This window comes from Xyrauchen texanus, chromosome 10 (genome assembly GCF_025860055.1).
Source record: "Xyrauchen texanus isolate HMW12.3.18 chromosome 10, RBS_HiC_50CHRs, whole genome shotgun sequence".
NCBI classification, from domain to species: domain Eukaryota; kingdom Metazoa; phylum Chordata; class Actinopteri; order Cypriniformes; family Catostomidae; genus Xyrauchen; species Xyrauchen texanus.
In genome coordinates, this window is record NC_068285.1 from 14487361 (window position 1) to 14507392 (window position 20032).

Consider the following 20032-nt stretch of genomic DNA (forward strand, 5'->3'; position numbering starts at 1 on the left):
ATGAAAATGTGTTGATGTGTGTAAGCTAAAATGCAGGGGCTCTAAATACAGTGTGTAAAATGAAGGCCTCATGCTAATGAATCTTGAAAAGGTCTTACTGGAAACTACATAAACATTTAACAATACTATATTTTTGTAAAAAGTGCAGAGGTTGATTTTCAGAGGTATGTAATATAAATAATTAGTCTGCATTCTGATGTGTTACATTGACAAGACCTTCATCGGCCCATATTTATTCAAGCATTTAGCACACGTCCAATCTAAGTCAAACATCCTACAGCAAATATTTGGTAGTTTTTCTGTTGAGAAAGTAAATAAAATATGTGGCATTCATTCAGAAACTATAAATTTGCTTAAAAAAACAACAACAGTTTTAGTTTTTAGCAGGTCTCCCAGCCTGGCCAAGCTGGCTTTTAGCTGGTCAGCTAGCTGGTAACTTATCCTAACCAGCTGAGAGTGCCTAAAACCAGTAGCGGTTTTAACCACCACGCAAACCACGCAATTGCGTGGGGCTCCATACTTTGGGGGATTGGGGCGTCTCACGCAGGACCGGCACATTTTTAGACACTGTGTCAAGTTAAAAATAACTTCAGGTCTCAAAAACACATGTCGAGTCACCTGCATTCTGTTTCACTATTTCACTTCAGATTATTCTGCACCAAGCAAATTTTCAGCGCTTGATAAACAGCAATGTTTTTTTTCTTCTGCACTAGTGTTGCTGAGGGGCTGCCATTCCTTGTATGTTTACTGTTACGAATGTTGTCTACGATGCTTACATAAAATACAGCATTTTGCAACATGATGAACAATACACTGCAGCATCAGAATATAAACTCCACGTGAAAGACTGTATCATACTGTATTATAAAGAAAACTTGACAACAATTATAATTGTTTGATTATAATAACAATAAATAACAACTCAAAATGTTATTGAGTGAAGTAGTAGATTTTGTGCACCCTGTTCATAAAAAAGTGTTTTGTAAAAATCTATGTAGGTAAATATTGCTTTATAATGTATTGTCTGGAAAAAACTGGAAAACATGCATTAATTATCTTGAACTAGATTTGTATTTAATTAAACATTTTGAATGTACTTGTCTACAACAGCTTATAGGATGAATTAAAATTTATGATTTAAAATCAATTTAATGAATATGTCTAAACCACATAACTGGTAAACTGATAATCAGAAGGTTGCTGGTTCTTTCCCCACAGCCACCACCTTGTCCTTGAGCAAGGCACTTAACTCCAGGTTGCTCCGGGGGTTTGTCCCTGTAATAAGGGCTCTGTAAGTCGCTTTGGATAAAAGCGTCTGCCAAATGCATAAATGTAAATGGGGCTCTGGGTTGGTCGGTTGCTTGGGGCCTCAGAAATCATAAACCTGTCCCTGCCTAAAACCCATTTAAAACCAATAAAACAGATCAGCTTGGCCAGTCTTGATGACCAGCTAACCATACTAGCCTGTTTTTTTTCCAGCAGGGTAATCAGATGCCTTGAGAATAGATATAAACTATCCATCAAACCCTGTTAGTAATGGAACAACATTTGTATATCTCACATCAGGATACTTTACTCAAAGTTCTCCCTCAAATGGAAAAAAGTGTTGGAAAAATGTTCTGTGGTACTCACGTAGGTGTTTGGGTCCTGGGACTGGACTTTGGGCAGGGTGGAATCACAGTCCGGGCTGTAGTGCTCACAGAAGTCATAGGCAGCCTGAGGGTTGGAAGCGATCAGCAACTGCTGGATCTCACCCTGGAAGGAACCGAAGAAGAAAAGGAAAGCCAGTTCAATAATCAGTTGTGAATGAAACATCATTGGGGTCAAAGTCATTGCATCTGGGATACTACAGCATTGTGCAAGTGTATTTAATTAAAACAAAGATTAAGATTTTTGTGATGTGAACTGAAAGCAAAAATGTTGTATGTTAATATCATTCACTGATTATGTCATATAAAACAGCATTCGCAATCCATTTTACTTTAATCTGACATTTATGAGTGAAACAGAATGAAGGGAGTCTCGGGACTTGATTTTATCCATTGAGAATTGATTGGATCATGAAAAGTGGGCGTTCAACACTTGAATGGAGCCAGAACTAAAAGTGAGTTTGCAGTCAATTGTAGAGAATGATTTTTTTAAAAACTTTAGGCTTGGGGATCTGGGTATCTCAGCGAGTACTGACGCTGACTACCACACCTGGAGTCGCGAGTTCGAATCCAGGGTGTGCTGAGTGACTCCAGCCAGGTCAAACTGGCCTGGTTGCTAGTGAGGTTAGAGTCACATGGGGTAACCTCCTCATGGTTGTGATTAGTGGTTCTTGCTCTCAATGGGGCGCGTGGTAAGTTGTGCGTGGATCGCGGAAAGTAGCATGAGCCTCCACATGCAGAGTCTCCGCGGTGTCATGCACGACGAGCCACGTGATCAAAAGCGGAGACAACTGAGATTTGTCCTCCACCACCCGGATTGAGGTGAGTAACCGTGCCACCACAATAACCTACTAAGTAGTGGAAATTGGGAAAGGTGATAAAGAAAAAACTTTAGGCTGTATTACCTGCAATAAAAACCAAAAAACAATGGCTAAATAACTATTAGGCTATAAGTTAGCATTAACCAATAGCCTGCCCTACCTAGGTGACATCAGCTGAAAAGTCAGTTCAGAGGCACAGCAAGTTAATATATTTTGATAACAAAGGCAAACATTTTTATTCTTTGGAATAATATGTATGATACGATCAAAAATGAATATTAAGAAAGTATATAGGGTGCATTTTTATTTAATGTTGTTGACTACAATTCTTGTTGCGTCAGTGTTATAGTATAAACACATAATCTAATTGACATGATAAAAACACCCTAAATTCTTAATTGTCCTTTGTTGATCTCAAAAACGGTCTTTCACAGAATTCCTTAAGAATGTTTTGCGATTGACAAATGACAATTAAGGACAGTGACTTATTTATTATGTGGAGTTTTAACATGCATTAAGAACTTTTTGAGCATATCAGACCTGGAACACTTCCTCGTCCAGTAAACGGGCCCCAAAGACAGTGATGCCCTTGGTGTCCAAGACTGGGTTGCTGCTACGAGGCAGAGATTTGGTGATGCGATTCTTGCAGTCCAGAATCAAAGTAATGTTTTTCTTCTGCACGGAAATAGCAATGCGGTGCCACCTACAGGATGTGAGATGTATTGCAGGTTAGTGTGCATGAGAACTTGGTGCATTAAGTCATAAAGTACTGGATGTATATAATGTTTTTAGGTTTCCCATTATTATGTAACATAATTTCTTAAGGATTATGGCCAAGGGCCAGTGAAATAGACTGTTGAGTCACTGCTTATGTGCTTCCTAGTTTAGAAAGTGAAATATATTACTAAGAATTACATATTGATTGGCTTAAAGGGAAATTTCACCCAAATAATGTATTCTGTCAACATTATTTTACTCCAAATCCATGGCTTTGTTTATTTTGTGGAACCTCATTCACTTTTCACCTTCATGACATTTTTTCCCAACACAATTAAAGTACTGTAAATGGTAACTGAGGCTAACATTCTGCCAAAGATCTCCTTTTGTGATCCACGAAAACAAAATAATAATAATAAAAAAAAAAAATGAAAGTCACAAAGACTATAATTTTCTGGATTCTGGATATATTTTTGGACAGTTGGTTACTGACTTGCCGTCAGCCAAGTTGACCCCTCTGAACAGTGGGTAGTTCTCTGGGGCGGGTTTGCGATTCTGGTCCTCATAAAGGAAGATAGGTGAGCGTCCCAATTCTAGACCGAGTTGCTGTACGCCCTGTTCGTTGTATATGGACAAAAGGAAGGCCTGAAGACCAGCCTTGGGTTTTACGAGAGTCATGATGGAGAAGTTCTCCGGGAAACGTCCTACAAAAAAAATGGGTGAGATTTAAAAATTAGAAATCTGAAATTCAGTGCTTGGAAATCTGAGATAACAAAGCATCTTAAATATGTCGGAAGCACATGCAAATGTTAGAAAACAATTGCAGAGTGAGGCCCATGTTTCATAAATCAACCTGCATAAATGGTATCCATAAAAACTTTCCTTCCAGGATCACAGCAAACTTGACATTCAGATCCAGTGGTAATTGCATAAGCTGCTGAAAAGTTCTCATCCTGTTTTGGGTTTTGAGTAATTACACGGTTGGAACTCACAACCCACTATTCTTTTTAGGCATAATAAAACAGCATGCAAACAAACAGCCTTGAGTGTGAGAATTACGCTGTCAAGAAAACAACAATATTAATTTATTTAAGATTATATATTTAGTTTCTCAGTTAATATAATCCCTTCTCTATAATCAAAATTAAATTGCTAAACACGAAAAGTCTCAGCTTTTTCCTTGCAAACCTTTCAATTATAAACCCATCTTTTCATATTCTAGACATAGACATACCAACATACAACATAAGTGACTTCAGTATGACTGTTATATCCGTTTTTATAGAAATCTTGACTGAAGTGATTTTAGGCCACTGATAAGAACACACCTTGTGTTGATATGAAATTATTTTTGATCTATGATCCAACCCATTATCATATCATATATCAAAATGATCAGATATTAAGGAATGTACCTGAGAACAGTTGTTTAGTGGGGGCAGAGATCTGGGCTTTCTTGGTGATACGGTAGGCATGATCAGGAGTACCAGCTCGACGTGATGTGCAGAAACCCGGAACCTTTTGCACACCTTCAGGGAGGGAAGGCAACTGCAGCACCCGCAAAACATCAACTGGATCTTTAGAGGGGAAACATAGTTTGGTGTTCAAGAAGAAGAAAAAATCCTAAATTCAACTGGAGAGAAAAGTTTATTAGATTTAAACATTAAAGGAATTTTTCATGTTCAATACAAGTTTTGTTGATTGCCACAAAAATGTGTTAAGATTCATCTTCCTTTTCTTACAAAAAAAAAGTTTACAGTGAGGCACTTACAATGGAAGTGAATGGGGTCTTTAAACACTGAAATATGAACCATATAATTCTATAAATGCACTTGCATTAATTCTTCTGTTAAACTTGTATGTTATTTTAGCTGTAAAATGGTTTAAACTGTCATTTTTACAGTCGTTTTAGGGTTTGTTGACATTAAATCGTCATGGTAATGAAGTTATAAAATTGGCCATAACTTACCAAAAGCTGAGTACATGAGTTTATCACACTCTTTTTACATGCATGTTAAATTTGTGTCATGTCTTGTGGCTATACTCTTGAAACAGTGAGTATTTTAATGTTCATGAATTGGCCCCCATTCTCTTCCATTGCAAGTGCCTCACTGGAACCCAGATTTTTGCTTTTTTTTTAAGAGTCAAAATAAATTTTTGTGGTAATCAATATTACATTCCTTTTAATTGATAATTTCAAACATTATGATCCGCCCACATAAAACCAGTGGACTTCATTTCATTCACTTCAATGCATTTGGATCTCAAATTTTTGACAATATCAACAGCATAGATTCTCTGTAGTCTGGGCCTTACAAAATGATATATCCCAAAAGTCAGACATGTGTCTGACTTTAAATATACAGTTGTTTCTGCAAACACCACTTTAGATGGCTCAAAACATTCAAAAGTTCCCATGGTGCATTTGAAAAGTGGTTTGAAAACAGATGTTGAATCAACATGCCCCAAACAGACAAGCTTTAAATTTTGGTCTATTTCCGTCTTATTATTGCTCTTGGCAGCAATGTCTGTCTTTGTATGCTTCAAGTGAATCCTGATGCCATCTGCTACACTGATGCCATCTGCTACTATGTATTGTTCACATATTTGAGGTTTAGAATTTTAAACTGCCATACACTCTTTCTAAAGACTGACAAATCTTTGTTTTTGTTTTAAATTAGTGGTGGCATTTTTCTCTAAAGTTTTGCCAGTATTTGCAGTCCCTATAACCACATTGACCAAAATATGGTCTGTGTAGTTACCACAGTGGGGTGGTAAAGTCATTTTGTATTTAGTAACTAACAAATACATATTGTAGACCAGCAACAAGGGATACTACTTATGTAAACTAATTAGAATGCGTGTTCACAGTTAGCCACTTGAAATAAAAAGACATATGTTTATAAAGAGCCTGTACAATATTCATTTCAACACTGAGAAAACAGTCTGACAGCAGTTCAAGAGTGCAGGAATAGCCCATAAAGAGTTTCTAGCTTAAATGCAATGCTTCTGTGATTTTCAAAAGGTGAACCAAATTAAATGCAGGGAGAGAGGTCAACAAGAATGAGAGAGCTCTGACTCTCTAAGTCTCTGGTCCCTGTATCAGTTTCCAAAGGAGGACAATGTGCACAATGTATGCCACTGTTTGAGAGCTCAGCCAAAAAAAAAAAAATCTCCCCATTGGTCCTTCATGGTTCATACAGCTTTTAAAGGGGCGGAGACCCCCCACCCCAAAAAGTGAGAAAACAGTCCCCTGCTTAAAATGTTTATGTAAAATTTTATATGAAAGTAGGAATAAAGGTAAGTACAGTACATTTAAAAATTAGACATTGTGGATGATTCAGAGGCACTATTATTGCTTATTCTGTAGCATATTCACAGATTTTGACAAGGACTAAAATTTTCACTTTAAATTGTCAGTTTGCCACTAGGATTTTCTGATGTGGCTGCCCTCATGCTATAGGGTGTTGTCTGTTGTGGGCAGTTGTCAGTATGTTGCAATGCGGTAGGGTGTTCTGAGTGGTTGCTATAAGTCAAAAGAGCCCACAACCACGTTTCTATGATATTCGGGTCTTCTCTAGATATGACTCAGGTCCCTACTTCAATGCAAGTCTATGGGATTTTCCATCCGTTTAATCATCCACCAGAAGAAACTAGTAAGTCTGATCACTTAGTAAAACAATAGCACAAGTCTCCTCTGCAAGCCGCATGATTAGATTTATCACTCATGATGCACAAACAGTACGGACGTGTTAAGTGCCAAAGTTAAATATGCCTACTTTGGGTTTAGGGATTTGTTCAAATCTCCAATCACAAGTATTAGCAATAATAATAGTGACTAATCTATGGAAGCCTGATCCCGCCACAGGAAAAAAATGCAATAAATAGGTAGCCTAATTCTGACTTATTAGCTCACAAGTGTGACTTTGTTTCTTGCAACTACAAGTTTTTATCTATAAGATAAATAGAGTTGCAATAGCGAGACATAAACATGCAAAGTTTATGAGTATTAAAGTCACAATTTCAAAAAATAAAAGTCACAATTGTGAGATATCATGGCACCATACTAATCATACATTTACATTTATGCATTTGGCAGACGCTTTTATCCAAAGTTACTTACAGTGCACTTATTACAGGGACAATTCCCTCGGAGCAACCTGGAGTTAAGTGCCTTGCTCAAGGACACAATGGTGGTGGCTGCGGGGATCGAACCATCAACCTTCTGATTAACAGTTATGTGCTTTAGCCCACTACTCCACCACCACTCCATCATACAATATTACACAAGCAAAAGCCTATATAAGCACCGCTGTGTGGGTATCAGCTGCAGGCCGAGTGCTGTAGGTAATCACAGCCATGATTATTAACATAAGATGTTAGTTTAACTGCATTTCCCAGCTGTAGTGTAGTAGTAAGAGCTATTATGGAGTGAGAGACAATCCAAACGACTTCTAAGAAACCGCTCGCTAATTGACAGCGCAGACTCAAACGAACATCAACTGAACTGGCTCATAACACATAAAAAAGTTATTTTGTTGCCACCTGGTGCCTAAAATCTTTAATGTCACAGGGAACAATGAAAATGCTGCTTTTAACATATCTGAACTGCTCTTATACTTTAGTTTCGAAAGCAATACAAGCAGAGTGATGCAAACAGTAAAGCGTCCTAGTGCAGATGGTGTCAGACATCAGCACTCTTGGAACATCTCTCGTTCAATCAGGTCCAATCGAGGACCGGAACGAACTGCTGGATAAATTATAAATAAAAAATAATAATAATTGGGATTGTAAGAAGTTGCTCAATCTGTTCAACTTAAAGAAGTTAATGTTCAATCAAAAACACTTTCAAAAGATCAGAATGAGACATCTCTTATATTGTTTCTTTAGGTCACAAAATCAGAATGATCTTATGACATAGCTTCAATTGCATCTACCATATAAGAGCATAGAGATAAGAGCACACACAGAGAAGAAAACACATTATGTGCATTGCAAACATGTCTTTCAAGGTACAAAACCAAGTGAGACCTGTAGCTCTCACAACCCATTCATACAAACAAACACTGTGTGTGTTCACACTGAGTGCAAACACAGAAACAGACAAAGGTTCTCTAGGTACGAGGCCTAGCACAGACATTCCAAACAGTCAGCCGTTGATAGTCAAGGTGATTCCAACATTTCCAAACACATTTCCACCACCCAAACTCTATTGTGACCATGCAATGTGGGTGACAAAACATTCCTGAAGATCTAACAGCTACTCCATCTTCTTCTTCCTTGACCCTCAGGTTCTCTACCTTCTCCAGACTCGCATTCTTGTGAGGTTCTTCAAATAACTATGCTAAATACCAGCAAGACAGTATCACCTGACACCTTGACCTTTCTGCTCTCACCTTCACTGTCTCACAAAGATGCCCTTGTTTTGGGTGAAACTAATGGATTGAAGTAACAGCTAAAAGATAAATCCATCATGTGTTTGGATCTGTCTCTTGCCTCTTTTCCAGTCAACCATAATAGTTATGCGAGCATGTATAATTTAGATCATTGCTCTCTATATTTATGATTTATTTATAATACTCAGACAGCTATGCCATCATACCAACTACTGGCATAATATTGGGTTACAGAGACATACTGTATATATCAAACAAGCATTTAATGTTCACAGATTGCCAAGTGTGTCAGTGCGGTTCAAACTTCCTTGATCTTGATGAAAGGTTAAAAAATTGCCTGTGGCAGATATAAGTACATGTACATTTTAAGGGATTTTACTGGATGACATTAAGACATGTGAAGTCATGTGACTTACAGTGTTATTATGGTATACAGTACATTTTATCAGTTTGTGTGTTCCCTGGGGATCAAACCTTTGAGATTGCCCTATACAGTATGTACACATTAAAATGAAGGAGCCTTTGCAAGTCTGCTTAGAGCATATATTTGTAGTAGCACTGCATATGAGCATATGAACAAAGGCCATACATTGATTGTATATTATATACAGTATATTTCCAGTGCCAGCGTGTGCTGGTTCTATGTGGTTCAGTATGAGTCAGTGTGGGTGCACAGAGCGCCTCTGCTTGGCACTGCCAGGCTGGATAAACTGACCACACGGTCACTATATTAAACATCATGTAAACTAAAAAAAGATTGAACGTTTATATAGACTCCCCACAGATACTGTATACACCCTTCAATGTAAACCAATTTAGAAAAAAATGACTATGTAATAATCTAAGAAAAAACATAAGAATGACTCAAACTCATCTATTAATAGCAATTCAGGATCACAGTAATGGTAGGTTCTGCACTGAACGCATTGCTATTTCTGAACTATTAAGGTGAAAGAGTACATTGTTTGCAGAGTGCTCTCTTTTTATTTTTTGTATGTAAAGAAAATGCTGGAAAAGACTGGCCATGATGGTGTGTTTAAGTGCACTGCAAAAGCAAGCACACAGGCACCTCATTCACAGTATACCAACCAAACAAATACACGATATATCTTTATTTCTATGTTAAAGCAATTCTCAATGGTAAAGCAATTCTACTGTTGACAGATAGCTTGATGAACTTGATAAGTTTTTGTGATCTTAAAAGTTTTCCCAGTCTGAGAAGAGACAACTTTCATCAACTTGAAAAGTTGACCATCTGTCATTGAAGAACTTAGACAGTTATGATCATAAGGCATGCACAAAACTTCTCCTAGACTAATAGAAAATAAGCCAGACTCAAAGGTTGAGAGTGCTTATTATGTGCTCAGTGAATCCCTTAGATGTGGTACTACCGATTTAAAAAGCTTGCGCGTAAGTTTGCACGTACCTCTTGTGGTGCAGTTGTCTGCATTGTACAAAAACTTACATTTAAACAAACCTTGAGATCCAGAAATTATTATGAGATATACAACATACTGAAATTTGCAGACATTGCAGCTGTATACTGACAGACTAGACCAAGAGGTGTTAAACTGTTACAGAACCAACTATCTTGATAAGCCATTTGTATGTTGTATGTTTCCAGTGTAACCAACTCCATAACACAAAGGAAAATGTGTGAAAAAAGAGATCTATTTCAGGTAAGGCAAATGCATCTGTGGATTTGCACAAACCACTACACCAACATCCTATGACCTTTTTCAAACTAAAACCAATGATGGAGAGAAGGAACCCTTTCCAACAAAGAGTATGTGGACTGAACCTTAGTGACTAGCTACGTCTGTCAGGCATACCACAAAGCTGCGCTTCTTCATCCAAAGGAACCACTCTGTTGAGACTTTGTGTAAGCGTGGAGCTTCTAGTGGCCCTGTTGTGATTAGGTTGTGGAAATAGAGTTGGATGACTAGTGATAGTTTTGCTTCAACAGACAATGCATCTCAGTGGGTGATTAATAATGTTAAAGATAACAAAATAATATTAAAGGTTTAAGGATATTAATGTAATGATATATGCATCATCTAACTAAATTGTGCATGTTCTGAAGAAAAGTAAGTTGAGCAAGGTGCTGCTATGATTGTAGGGTGTTATAGGTGGTTGCTAGGAGGTTGCTTACTAGCCCAAATCGAAAGAGCCCACCAATAAGACTTGTTATATTTTGGTCCATAGAAATGACTCAGATGGTGGCCTGGATAGCTCAGCGAGTATTAACGCTGACTACCACCCCTGGAAACATGAGTTTGAATCCAGGGTGTGCGTGAGTGACTCCAGCCAGGTCTCCTAAGGAATCAACTTGGCCCGGTTGCTACGGAGGGTTGAGTCACAAGGGGTAACCTCCTCGTGGTCGCAATTAGTGGTTCTCGCTCTCAATGACTCACGTGATAACATGCACGGATTGACTGTCTCAAAAGCGGAGGCAACTGAGACTTGTCCTCCGCCACCCGGATTGAGTAACTGCGCCACCACGAGGACTTACTAAGTAGTGGGAATTGGGCTTTCCAAATTGGGGAGAAAAAAAAGAAATGGCTCAGATGCCTCATTCAATGTAAGTCTATGGGATTTTTGTCCATTTTATTATCCACCAGGCAAAAATTGGTTTATGAAAAATCACAGCACACTTTTTCTCAACAAGCCACATGATTTGAGGCATGATACATGTTCAGAACATCCAATATTTGATCTTTGCTAAAAAAAAATAATTCAGAGGACCAACAATGTTAAGGAACACATAAGAGGGAACAGACTTCCACACTAACCTAAGGGGAAACATAGGGGGAACAGACTTCGACACTAACCTAAGATGAAACATAGGGGGAACAGACTTCAACAATAACCTAAGATGAAACATAGGGGGAACAGACTTCAACAATAACCTATGATGAAACATAGGGGGAACAGACTTCGACACTAACCTAAGGCGAAACATAGGGGGAACAGACTTCAACAATAACCTAAGATGAAACATAGGGGGAACAGACTTCAACAATAACCTATGATGAAACATAGGGGGAACAGACTTCAACAATAACCTATGATGAAACATAGGGGGAACAGACTTCGACACTAACCTAAGGCGAAACATAGGGGGAACAGACTTCAACAATAACCTAAGGGGAAACATAGGGGGAACAGACTTCAACACTAACCTAAGGGGAAACATAGGGGGAACAGACTTCGACACTAACCTAAGGGGAAACATAGGGGGAACAGACTTCAACAATAACCTAAGATGAAACATAGGGGGAACAGACTTCAACAATAACCTATGATGAAACATAGGGGGAACAGACTTCGACACTAACCTAAGGCGAAACATAGGGGGAACAGACTTCAACAATAACCTAAGGGGAAACATAGGGGGAACAGACTTCAACACTAACCTAAGGGGAAACATAGGGGGAACAGACTTCGACACTAACATAAGGGGAAACATAGGGGGAACAGACTTCAACAATAACCTAAGATGAAACATAGGGGGAACAGACTTCAACAATAACCTATGATGAAACATAGGGGGAACAGACTTCAACAATAACCTAAGGCGAAACATAGGGGGAACAGACTTCAACAATAACCTAAGATGAAACATAGGGGGAACAGACTTCAACAATAACCTAAGGCGAAACATAGGGGGAACAGACTTCAACAATAACCTATGATGAAACATAGGGGGAACAGACTTCAACAATAACCTATGATGAAACATAGGGGGAACAGACTTCAACAATAACCTCAGATGAAACATAGGGGGAACAGACCTCAACACTAACCTAAGGCGAAACATAGGGGGAACAGACTTCGACACTAACCTAAGGGGAAACATAGGGGGAACAGACTTCGACACTAACCTAAGGCGAAACATAGGGGGAACAGACTTCGACACTAACCTAAGGGGAAACATAGGGGGAACAGATTTCGACACTAACCTAAGGGGAAACATAGGGGGAACAGATTTCCACACTAACCTTAAGGGGGAAACATAGGGGGAACAGACCTCAACACTAACCTAAGGGGAAACATAGGGGGAACAGACTTCCACACTAACCTTAAGGGGGAAACATAGGGGGAACAGACTTCCACACTAACCTAAGGGGAAACATAGGGGGAACAGACTTCCACACTAACCTAAGGGGAAACAGAGGGGGAACAGACTTCGACACTAACCTTACCGGGGAAACATAGGGGGAACAGACTTCCACACTAACCTAAGGCGAAACATAGGGGGAACAGACTTCCACACTAACCTAAGGGGAAACAGAGGGGGAACAGACTTCGACACTAACCTAAGATGAAACATAGGGGGAACAGACTTCGACACTAACCTAAGGGGAAACATAGGGGGAACAGACTTCGAAACTAACCTAAGGGGAAACATAGGGGGAACAGACTTCGACACTAACCTAAGGGGAAACATAGGGGGAACAGACTTCCACACTAACCTAAGGGGAAACAGAGGGGGAACAGACTTCGACACTAACCTAAGGGGAAACAGAGGGGGAACAGACTTCCACACTAACCTAAGGGGAAACAGAGGGGGAACAGACTTTCACACTAACCTAAGGGGAAACATAGGGGGAACAGACTTCGACACTAACCTAAGGGGAAACATAGGGGGAACAGATTTCGACACTAACCTAAGGGGAAACATAGGGGGAACAGACTTCCACACTAACCTAAGGGGAAACATAGGGGGAACAGATTTCGACACTAACCTAAGGGGAAACAGAGGGGGAACAGACTTCCACACTAACCTAAGGGGAAACATAGGGGGAACAGACTTCCACACTAACCTTAAGGGGGAAACATAGGGGGAACAGACCTCAACACTAACCTAAGGGGAAACATAGGGGGAACAGACCTCGACACTAACCTTAAGGGGGAAACATAGGGGGAACAGACTTCCACACTAACCTAAGGGGAAACATAGGGGGAACAGACTTCGACACTAACCTAAGGGGAAACATAGGGGGAACAGACTTCGACACTAACCTAAGATGAAACATAGGGGGAACAGACTTCGACACTAACCTTAAGGGGAATCATAGGGGGAACAGACTTCGACACTAACCTAAGGGGAAACATAGGGGGAACAGACCTCGACACTAACCTAAGGGGAAACATAGGGGGAACAGACCTCGACACTAACCTAAGGGGAAACATAGGGGGAACAGACTTCAACACTAACCTAAGATGAAACAGAGGGGGAACAGACTTCGACACTAACCTAAGGGGAAACATAGGGGGAACAGACTTCCACACTAACCTAAGGGGAAACAGAGGGGGAACAGACTTCCACACTAACCTAAGGCGAAACATAGGGGGAACAGACTTCGACACTAACCTAAGGGGAAACATAGGGGGAACAGATTTCGACACTAACCTAAGGGGAAACATAGGGGGAACAGACTTCCACACTAACCTAAGGGGAAACATAGGGGGAACAGATTTCGACACTAACCTAAGGGGAAACAGAGGGGGAACAGACTTCCACACTAACCTAAGGGGAAACATAGGGGGAACAGACTTCCACACTAACCTAAGGGGAAACATAGGGGGAACAGACCTCAACACTAACCTAAGGGGAAACATAGGGGGAACAGACTTCGACACTAACCTTAAGGGGGAAACATAGGGGGAACAGACTTCCACACTAACCTAAGGGGAAACATAGGGGGAACAGACTTCGACACTAACCTTAAGGGGGAAACATAGGGGGAACAGACCTCGACACTAACCTTAAGGGGAATCATAGGGGGAACAGACTTCGACACTAACCTAAGGGGAAACATAGGGGGAACAGACCTCGACACTAACCTAAGGGGAAACATAGGGGGAACAGACCTCGACACTAACCTAAGGGGAAACATAGGGGGAACAGACTTCAACACTAACCTAAGATGAAACATAGGGGGAACAGACTTCCACACTAACCTAAGGTGAAACATAGGGGGAACAGACTTTGACACTAACCTTAAGGGGGAAACATAGGGGGAACAGACTTCGACACTAACCTTAAGGGGGAAACATAGGGGGAACAGACTTCCACACTAACCTAAGGGGAAACATAGGGGGAACAGGCTTCCACACTAACCTAAGGTGAAACAGAGGGGGAACAGACTTCCACACTAACCTAAGGGGGAACAGACTTCCACACTAACCTAAGGCGAAACATAGGGGGAACAGACTTCGACACTAACCTTAAGGGGGAAACATAGGGGGAACAGACTTCCACACTAACCTAAGGGGAAACATAGGGGGAACAGACTTCCACACTAACCTAAGGGGGAACAGACTTCCACACTAACCTAAGGGGAAACATAGGGGGAACAGACTTCCACACTAACCTAAGGGGAAACATAGGGGGAACAGACTTCCACACTAACCTAAGGGGGAACAGACTTCCACACTAACCTAAGGGGAAACATAGGGGGAACAGACTTCCACACTAACCTAAGGGGAAACATAGGGGGAACAGACTTCCACACTAACCTAAGGGGAAACATAGGGGGAACAGACTTCCACACTAACCTAAGGGGGAACAGACTTCCACACTAACCTAAGGTGAAACATAGGGGGAACACACCTCGACACTAACCTTAAGGGGGAAACATAGGGGGAACAGACCTCGACACTAACCTAAGGGGAAACATAGGGGGAACAGACTTCCACACTAACCTTAAGGGGAATCATAGGGGGAACAGACTTCGACACTAACCTAAGGGGAAACATAGGGGGAACAGACTTCCACACTAACCTTAAGGGGAATCATAGGGGGAACAGACCTCGACACTAACCTAAGGGGAATCATAGGGGGAACAGACTTCGACACTAACCTAAGGGGAAACATAGGGGGAACAGACTTCGACACTAACCTAAGGGGAAACATAGGGGGAACAGACTTCGACACTAACCTAAGGGGAAACATAGGGGGAACAGACCTCGACACTAACCTAAGGGGAAACATAGGGGGAACAGACTTCAACACTAACCTAAGGGGAAACATAGGGGGAACAGACTTCGACACTAACCTAAGGGGAAACATAGGGGGAACAGACTTCGACACTAACCTTAAGGGGAATCATAGGGGGAACAGACTTCGACACTAACCTAAGGGGAAACATAGGGGGAACAGACTTCCACACTAACCTAAGGGGGAACAGACTTCCACACTAACCTAAGGGGAAACATAGGGGGAACAGACTTCGACACTAACCTTAAGGGGAAACATAGGGGAACAGACTTCCACACTAACCTAAGGGGAAACATAGGGGAACAGACTTCCACACTAACCTAAGGGGGAACAGACTTCCACACTAACCTAAGGTGAAACATAGGGGGAACACACCTCGACACTAACCTTAAGGGGGAAACATAGGGGGAACAGACCTCGACACTAACCTAAGGGGAAACATAGGGGGAACAGACTTCCACACTAACCTTAAGGGGAATCATAGGGGGAACAGACTTCGACACTAACCTAAGGGGAAACATAGGGGGAACAGACTTCCACACTAACCTTAAGGGGAATCATAGGGGGAACAGACCTCGACACTAACCTAAGGGGAAACATAGGGGGAACAGACTTCGACACTAACCTAAGGGGAAACATAGGGGGAACAGACTTCGACACTAACCTAAGGGGAAACATAGGGGGAACAGACTTCCACACTAACCTAAGGGGAAACATAGGGGGAACAGACCTCGACACTAACCTAAGGGGAAACATAGGGGGAACAGACTTCAACACTAACCTAAGGGGAAACATAGGGGAACAGACTTCGACACTAACCTAAGGGGAAACATAGGGGGAACAGACTTCCACACTAACCTAAGGGGAAACATAGGGGGAACAGACTTCCACACTAACCTAAGGGGAAACATAGGGGGAACAGACTTCGACACTAACCTAAGGGGAAACATAGGGGGAACAGACTTCGACACTAACCTAAGGGGAAACATAGGGGGAACAGACCTCGACACTAACCTTAAGGGGAATCATAGGGGGAACAGACCTCGACACTAACCTAAGGGGAAACATAGGGGGAACATAGGGGGAACAGACTTCAACACTAACCTAAGATGAAACATAGGGGGAACAGACTTCAACAATAACCTAAGATGAAACATAGGGGGAACAGACCTCAACACTAACCTAAGGGGAAACATAGGGGGAACAGACCTCGACACTAACCTAAGGGGAAACATAGGGGGAACAGACTTCAACACTAACCTAAGGGGAAACATAGGGGGAACAGACTTCCACACTAACCTAAGGGGAAACATAGGGGGAACAGACCTCGACACTAACCTAAGATGAAACATAGGGGGAACAGACTTCAACAATAACCTAAGATGAAACATAGGGGGAACAGACTTCAACAATAACCTAAGATGAAACATAGGGGGAACAGACCTCAACACTAACCTAAGGGGAAACATAGGGGGAACAGACCTCGAAACTAACCTAAGGGGAAACATAGGGGGAACAGACTTCCACACTAACCTAAGATGAAACATATTGGGAACAGACTTCCACACTAACCTAAGGGGAAACATAGGGGGAACAGACTTCCACACTAACCTAAGGCGAAACATAGGGGGAACAGACACAACACAGTGGCTCCATTCAGTCTTCTGCCTTGCTTCGGTTAGGTGTGTTTGGTTAACAGAAATGAGACAGACAGTTCTTTGAGAATACTGCCTTTGAAATGAGTTTGAAGGAACATCCATGTTAAATAAAAATCCCCCACCTAAAATCACTGCACTCTCAAAAGTGTACTGTCCCTCAAAACTCTCTCGACTTCGACAATAAGAAAAGGGACTGGTTAAAATGTTGAAGGGGACTGTTTTGAACAACACAACCTTACTTATTTTTACTTGCATTCATAGAGGCAAGAAACAGAGTTAGTTTTCTGTTTTAATCTAAAAAATAGCCTCATAAGAATGTGGAATCTTAACAGTGACACATTCACTCGCCGTAAACACAGACCTACTGTGAAAAACTCTCTTCAGGTGTCTTCATCACACACATGGAGACACTAAACTCATTCACTACACCACTCTCTCACTGCAGAATAATAACCTACTCATGAAAGGAACAAATATACAAACGTCCTTCAAATATATCAGGGAATCGAATGGGGAGAAACAGGAGCGATCGAATCAGAGGTTTGGAAATACGTCCACGCTTGATGGAAAAAATATATCTCAAATGTATTTTCTTAGTTTATTTTTGTTAAACGGGTGGTTAAGCAGATTATTGAAGTCCAGTTTATCATTTTTACTCATTTAAACCGTTCCTGTATTCGTTGGGACAATGTTTAAAAGTCTTATTCGATTATGCCTGCTATCCTCTGGAAAACATATCGCGGAAAATGTGCAGAATAATTATATACGGTCTGTCGCCGACTAGTGGTGAACGCTAGAATTGCAGCCTTTAATCAGCAGTTCTGTGTCTCCTGCTTGTTACAATAAGTACGCAAAATTAAATAGTGCATTTGGCCCTGGTGGGATGATTTGGGGTGAATTTTGAAGAATTAAATTATAGAGATAAAATAAAAACGTAAAAATGTTGCGACAAATATTTTTATGGAAAATGCTGTCATAAATTGAAAATGCAGCAGAAAAAGAAGTTGATAAAAAGGAATTAATAATAATAATAATAAAATTATATTAAGAAGTGAGAGGCAGTCAAATCAATAAACTCTGACATACTGTGGTAGGCTATATACGATTAGTTTAGTGCATTATATATGTTTATTGTTTGCACTACATCAACAAACGATCAACAAAAGACTATATATTTATTTATTTATTTTTGTGTGTTGAGAGGAAGCTCGGCGAACTAAGACGAAGATGTAACCTTGGCACTTAAACGCTCCGTCCTATCCTATGCCCCCGCCGGTGATGCCACATTATCTTATGCCAACACGGCCTTAAACAACACATGGGCCTATATTTTCCTTTCTGTGTTTGTGTATAAATTTCAGCTCTTCACGCATCTTTACAAGCTAAACACCTGCTTTTAGTCGAATGGCTACATCAGTTTTATTTGAGCCAAAATATAACAGTTTAGACTGAGTCCAACCAAGGAGGCAATTAGGCTACATCCAAAGGAAGTCCCAACAAAATTAAAGGTTAAAAATGGAGAATAGAATCGCCTGTGATTTAACTGCAGATAAATCAGAAAGAATAAAACGAGTGCATGTAATTAATCCATAATTTTGGAATAAATACAGATTTACCTGGTGCGCATAAAGGCGCAAAACGCCAAACGTCGCATGCAAACAGCTTAAAGAAAACAATATTCGCACTATTTCTTTTGTCAAAATTAAGTCAGTTCCACAGACGTCTAAAAATGTGCCCAAATAAATGTAAAATCCTCACCTGCTTGTGCCAGAGTTTGGCACATAAGCGCGACAAAGACCAGAGCGCACCACGGCCTCCGCTTCTTCCGAATATCCATATTTTCCCAGCTTTTGACCGGTTTGGTTGTACTACAAAGCAGGACAATGTAAAATTAGCGTCACTTCTTTCTCTCACACAAAGTCAGTCGAGATCACAAAAAGCTTGGTGCGCCTTAGGAGACGTCTTTTTACGCACACCCACCTTGTTCTTTAATAAGTTACCTATCTTATGTACAAAACTTAAATAGAAAAAAGGGAACGGGTAATAAATATGTAGTTTTACAGCTTGATATCCCTAATGCTAGAGCCCCATTGAGTTTACAAGAAAGCAGAGAGAGACTTGAAATCACTCTCTCTCAATCTCTCTTTCTCTCTCCCTCTTCTTACTTTCTCCCACGAAATGCGAAGGAGCACGGGTGTGTGTGTGTGTGTGTGTGTGTGTGTGTGTGTGTGTGTGTGTTTGGAGAGAGAGAGAGAGAGAGAGAGAGTGAATGAGGGGGCAGAGAGCAAAAGGAGAGGGAGGGTAAATCATGCATACGGACTTGCGTGGCCCTCTGCAAGATTACTGTGAATTGTATGAAATTATGAAAGGATCTATATGGCCCAAAATATCATTATTGGTTAAATGAGCTTTTAATGTTGACGTGCCAGCGATAGGCACGTAGATCAGTCAGTTTATTTCTCCGTATTTATTTATGTTAGACAGCTGAACCATGTAGGACCAATGGGTCCGTATAGCCATGGAGAATTTCGTCAGCCAATCAGATCCATATCCGCTCGTGACGTCACCGTCCACCCACTTTTCTTTACTCCGGTCCAACTCGTAAATGACCAAGTCAGCAAAACTTCACTTTAGTTTGATATACTGCAAAGCAGTAGTCTGCCGTTATTAAAGATTATTGTAGTATAGTGTAGTATAGTATAGTATAGACCTTTTCACAGTGGTGCCATCTTTTATTTTTAAATGGAAATTCAGAATTTTTCCTGAATTGAGACTTTAGTGTAGT

The 20032-nt window shown here is 40.7% G+C and overlaps 1 protein-coding gene across 3 annotated transcripts in view; it reads right to left on the reverse strand.

Annotated features, from left to right (window-relative positions):
• The window catches only part of col11a2 (collagen, type XI, alpha 2), a 58155-nt gene extending 38731 nt beyond the window's left edge, over positions 1-19424 (reverse strand). For all 3 annotated transcript variants that reach the window (XM_052135945.1, XM_052135946.1, XM_052135947.1), the window contains exons 1-6: positions 19228-19424; positions 19006-19115; positions 4603-4764; positions 3681-3891; positions 3011-3173; positions 1633-1755 (exon numbers count right to left, since the gene is read on the reverse strand). In XM_052135945.1, the coding sequence (XP_051991905.1) occupies positions 1633-1755; positions 3011-3173; positions 3681-3891; positions 4603-4764; positions 19006-19084 (738 nt within the window). In that variant the 5' untranslated portion in view covers positions 19085-19115; positions 19228-19424. The remainder of the gene's footprint in view (positions 1-1632; positions 1756-3010; positions 3174-3680; positions 3892-4602; positions 4765-19005; positions 19116-19227) is intronic.
• Positions 19425-20032: the final 608 nt, after the last annotated feature.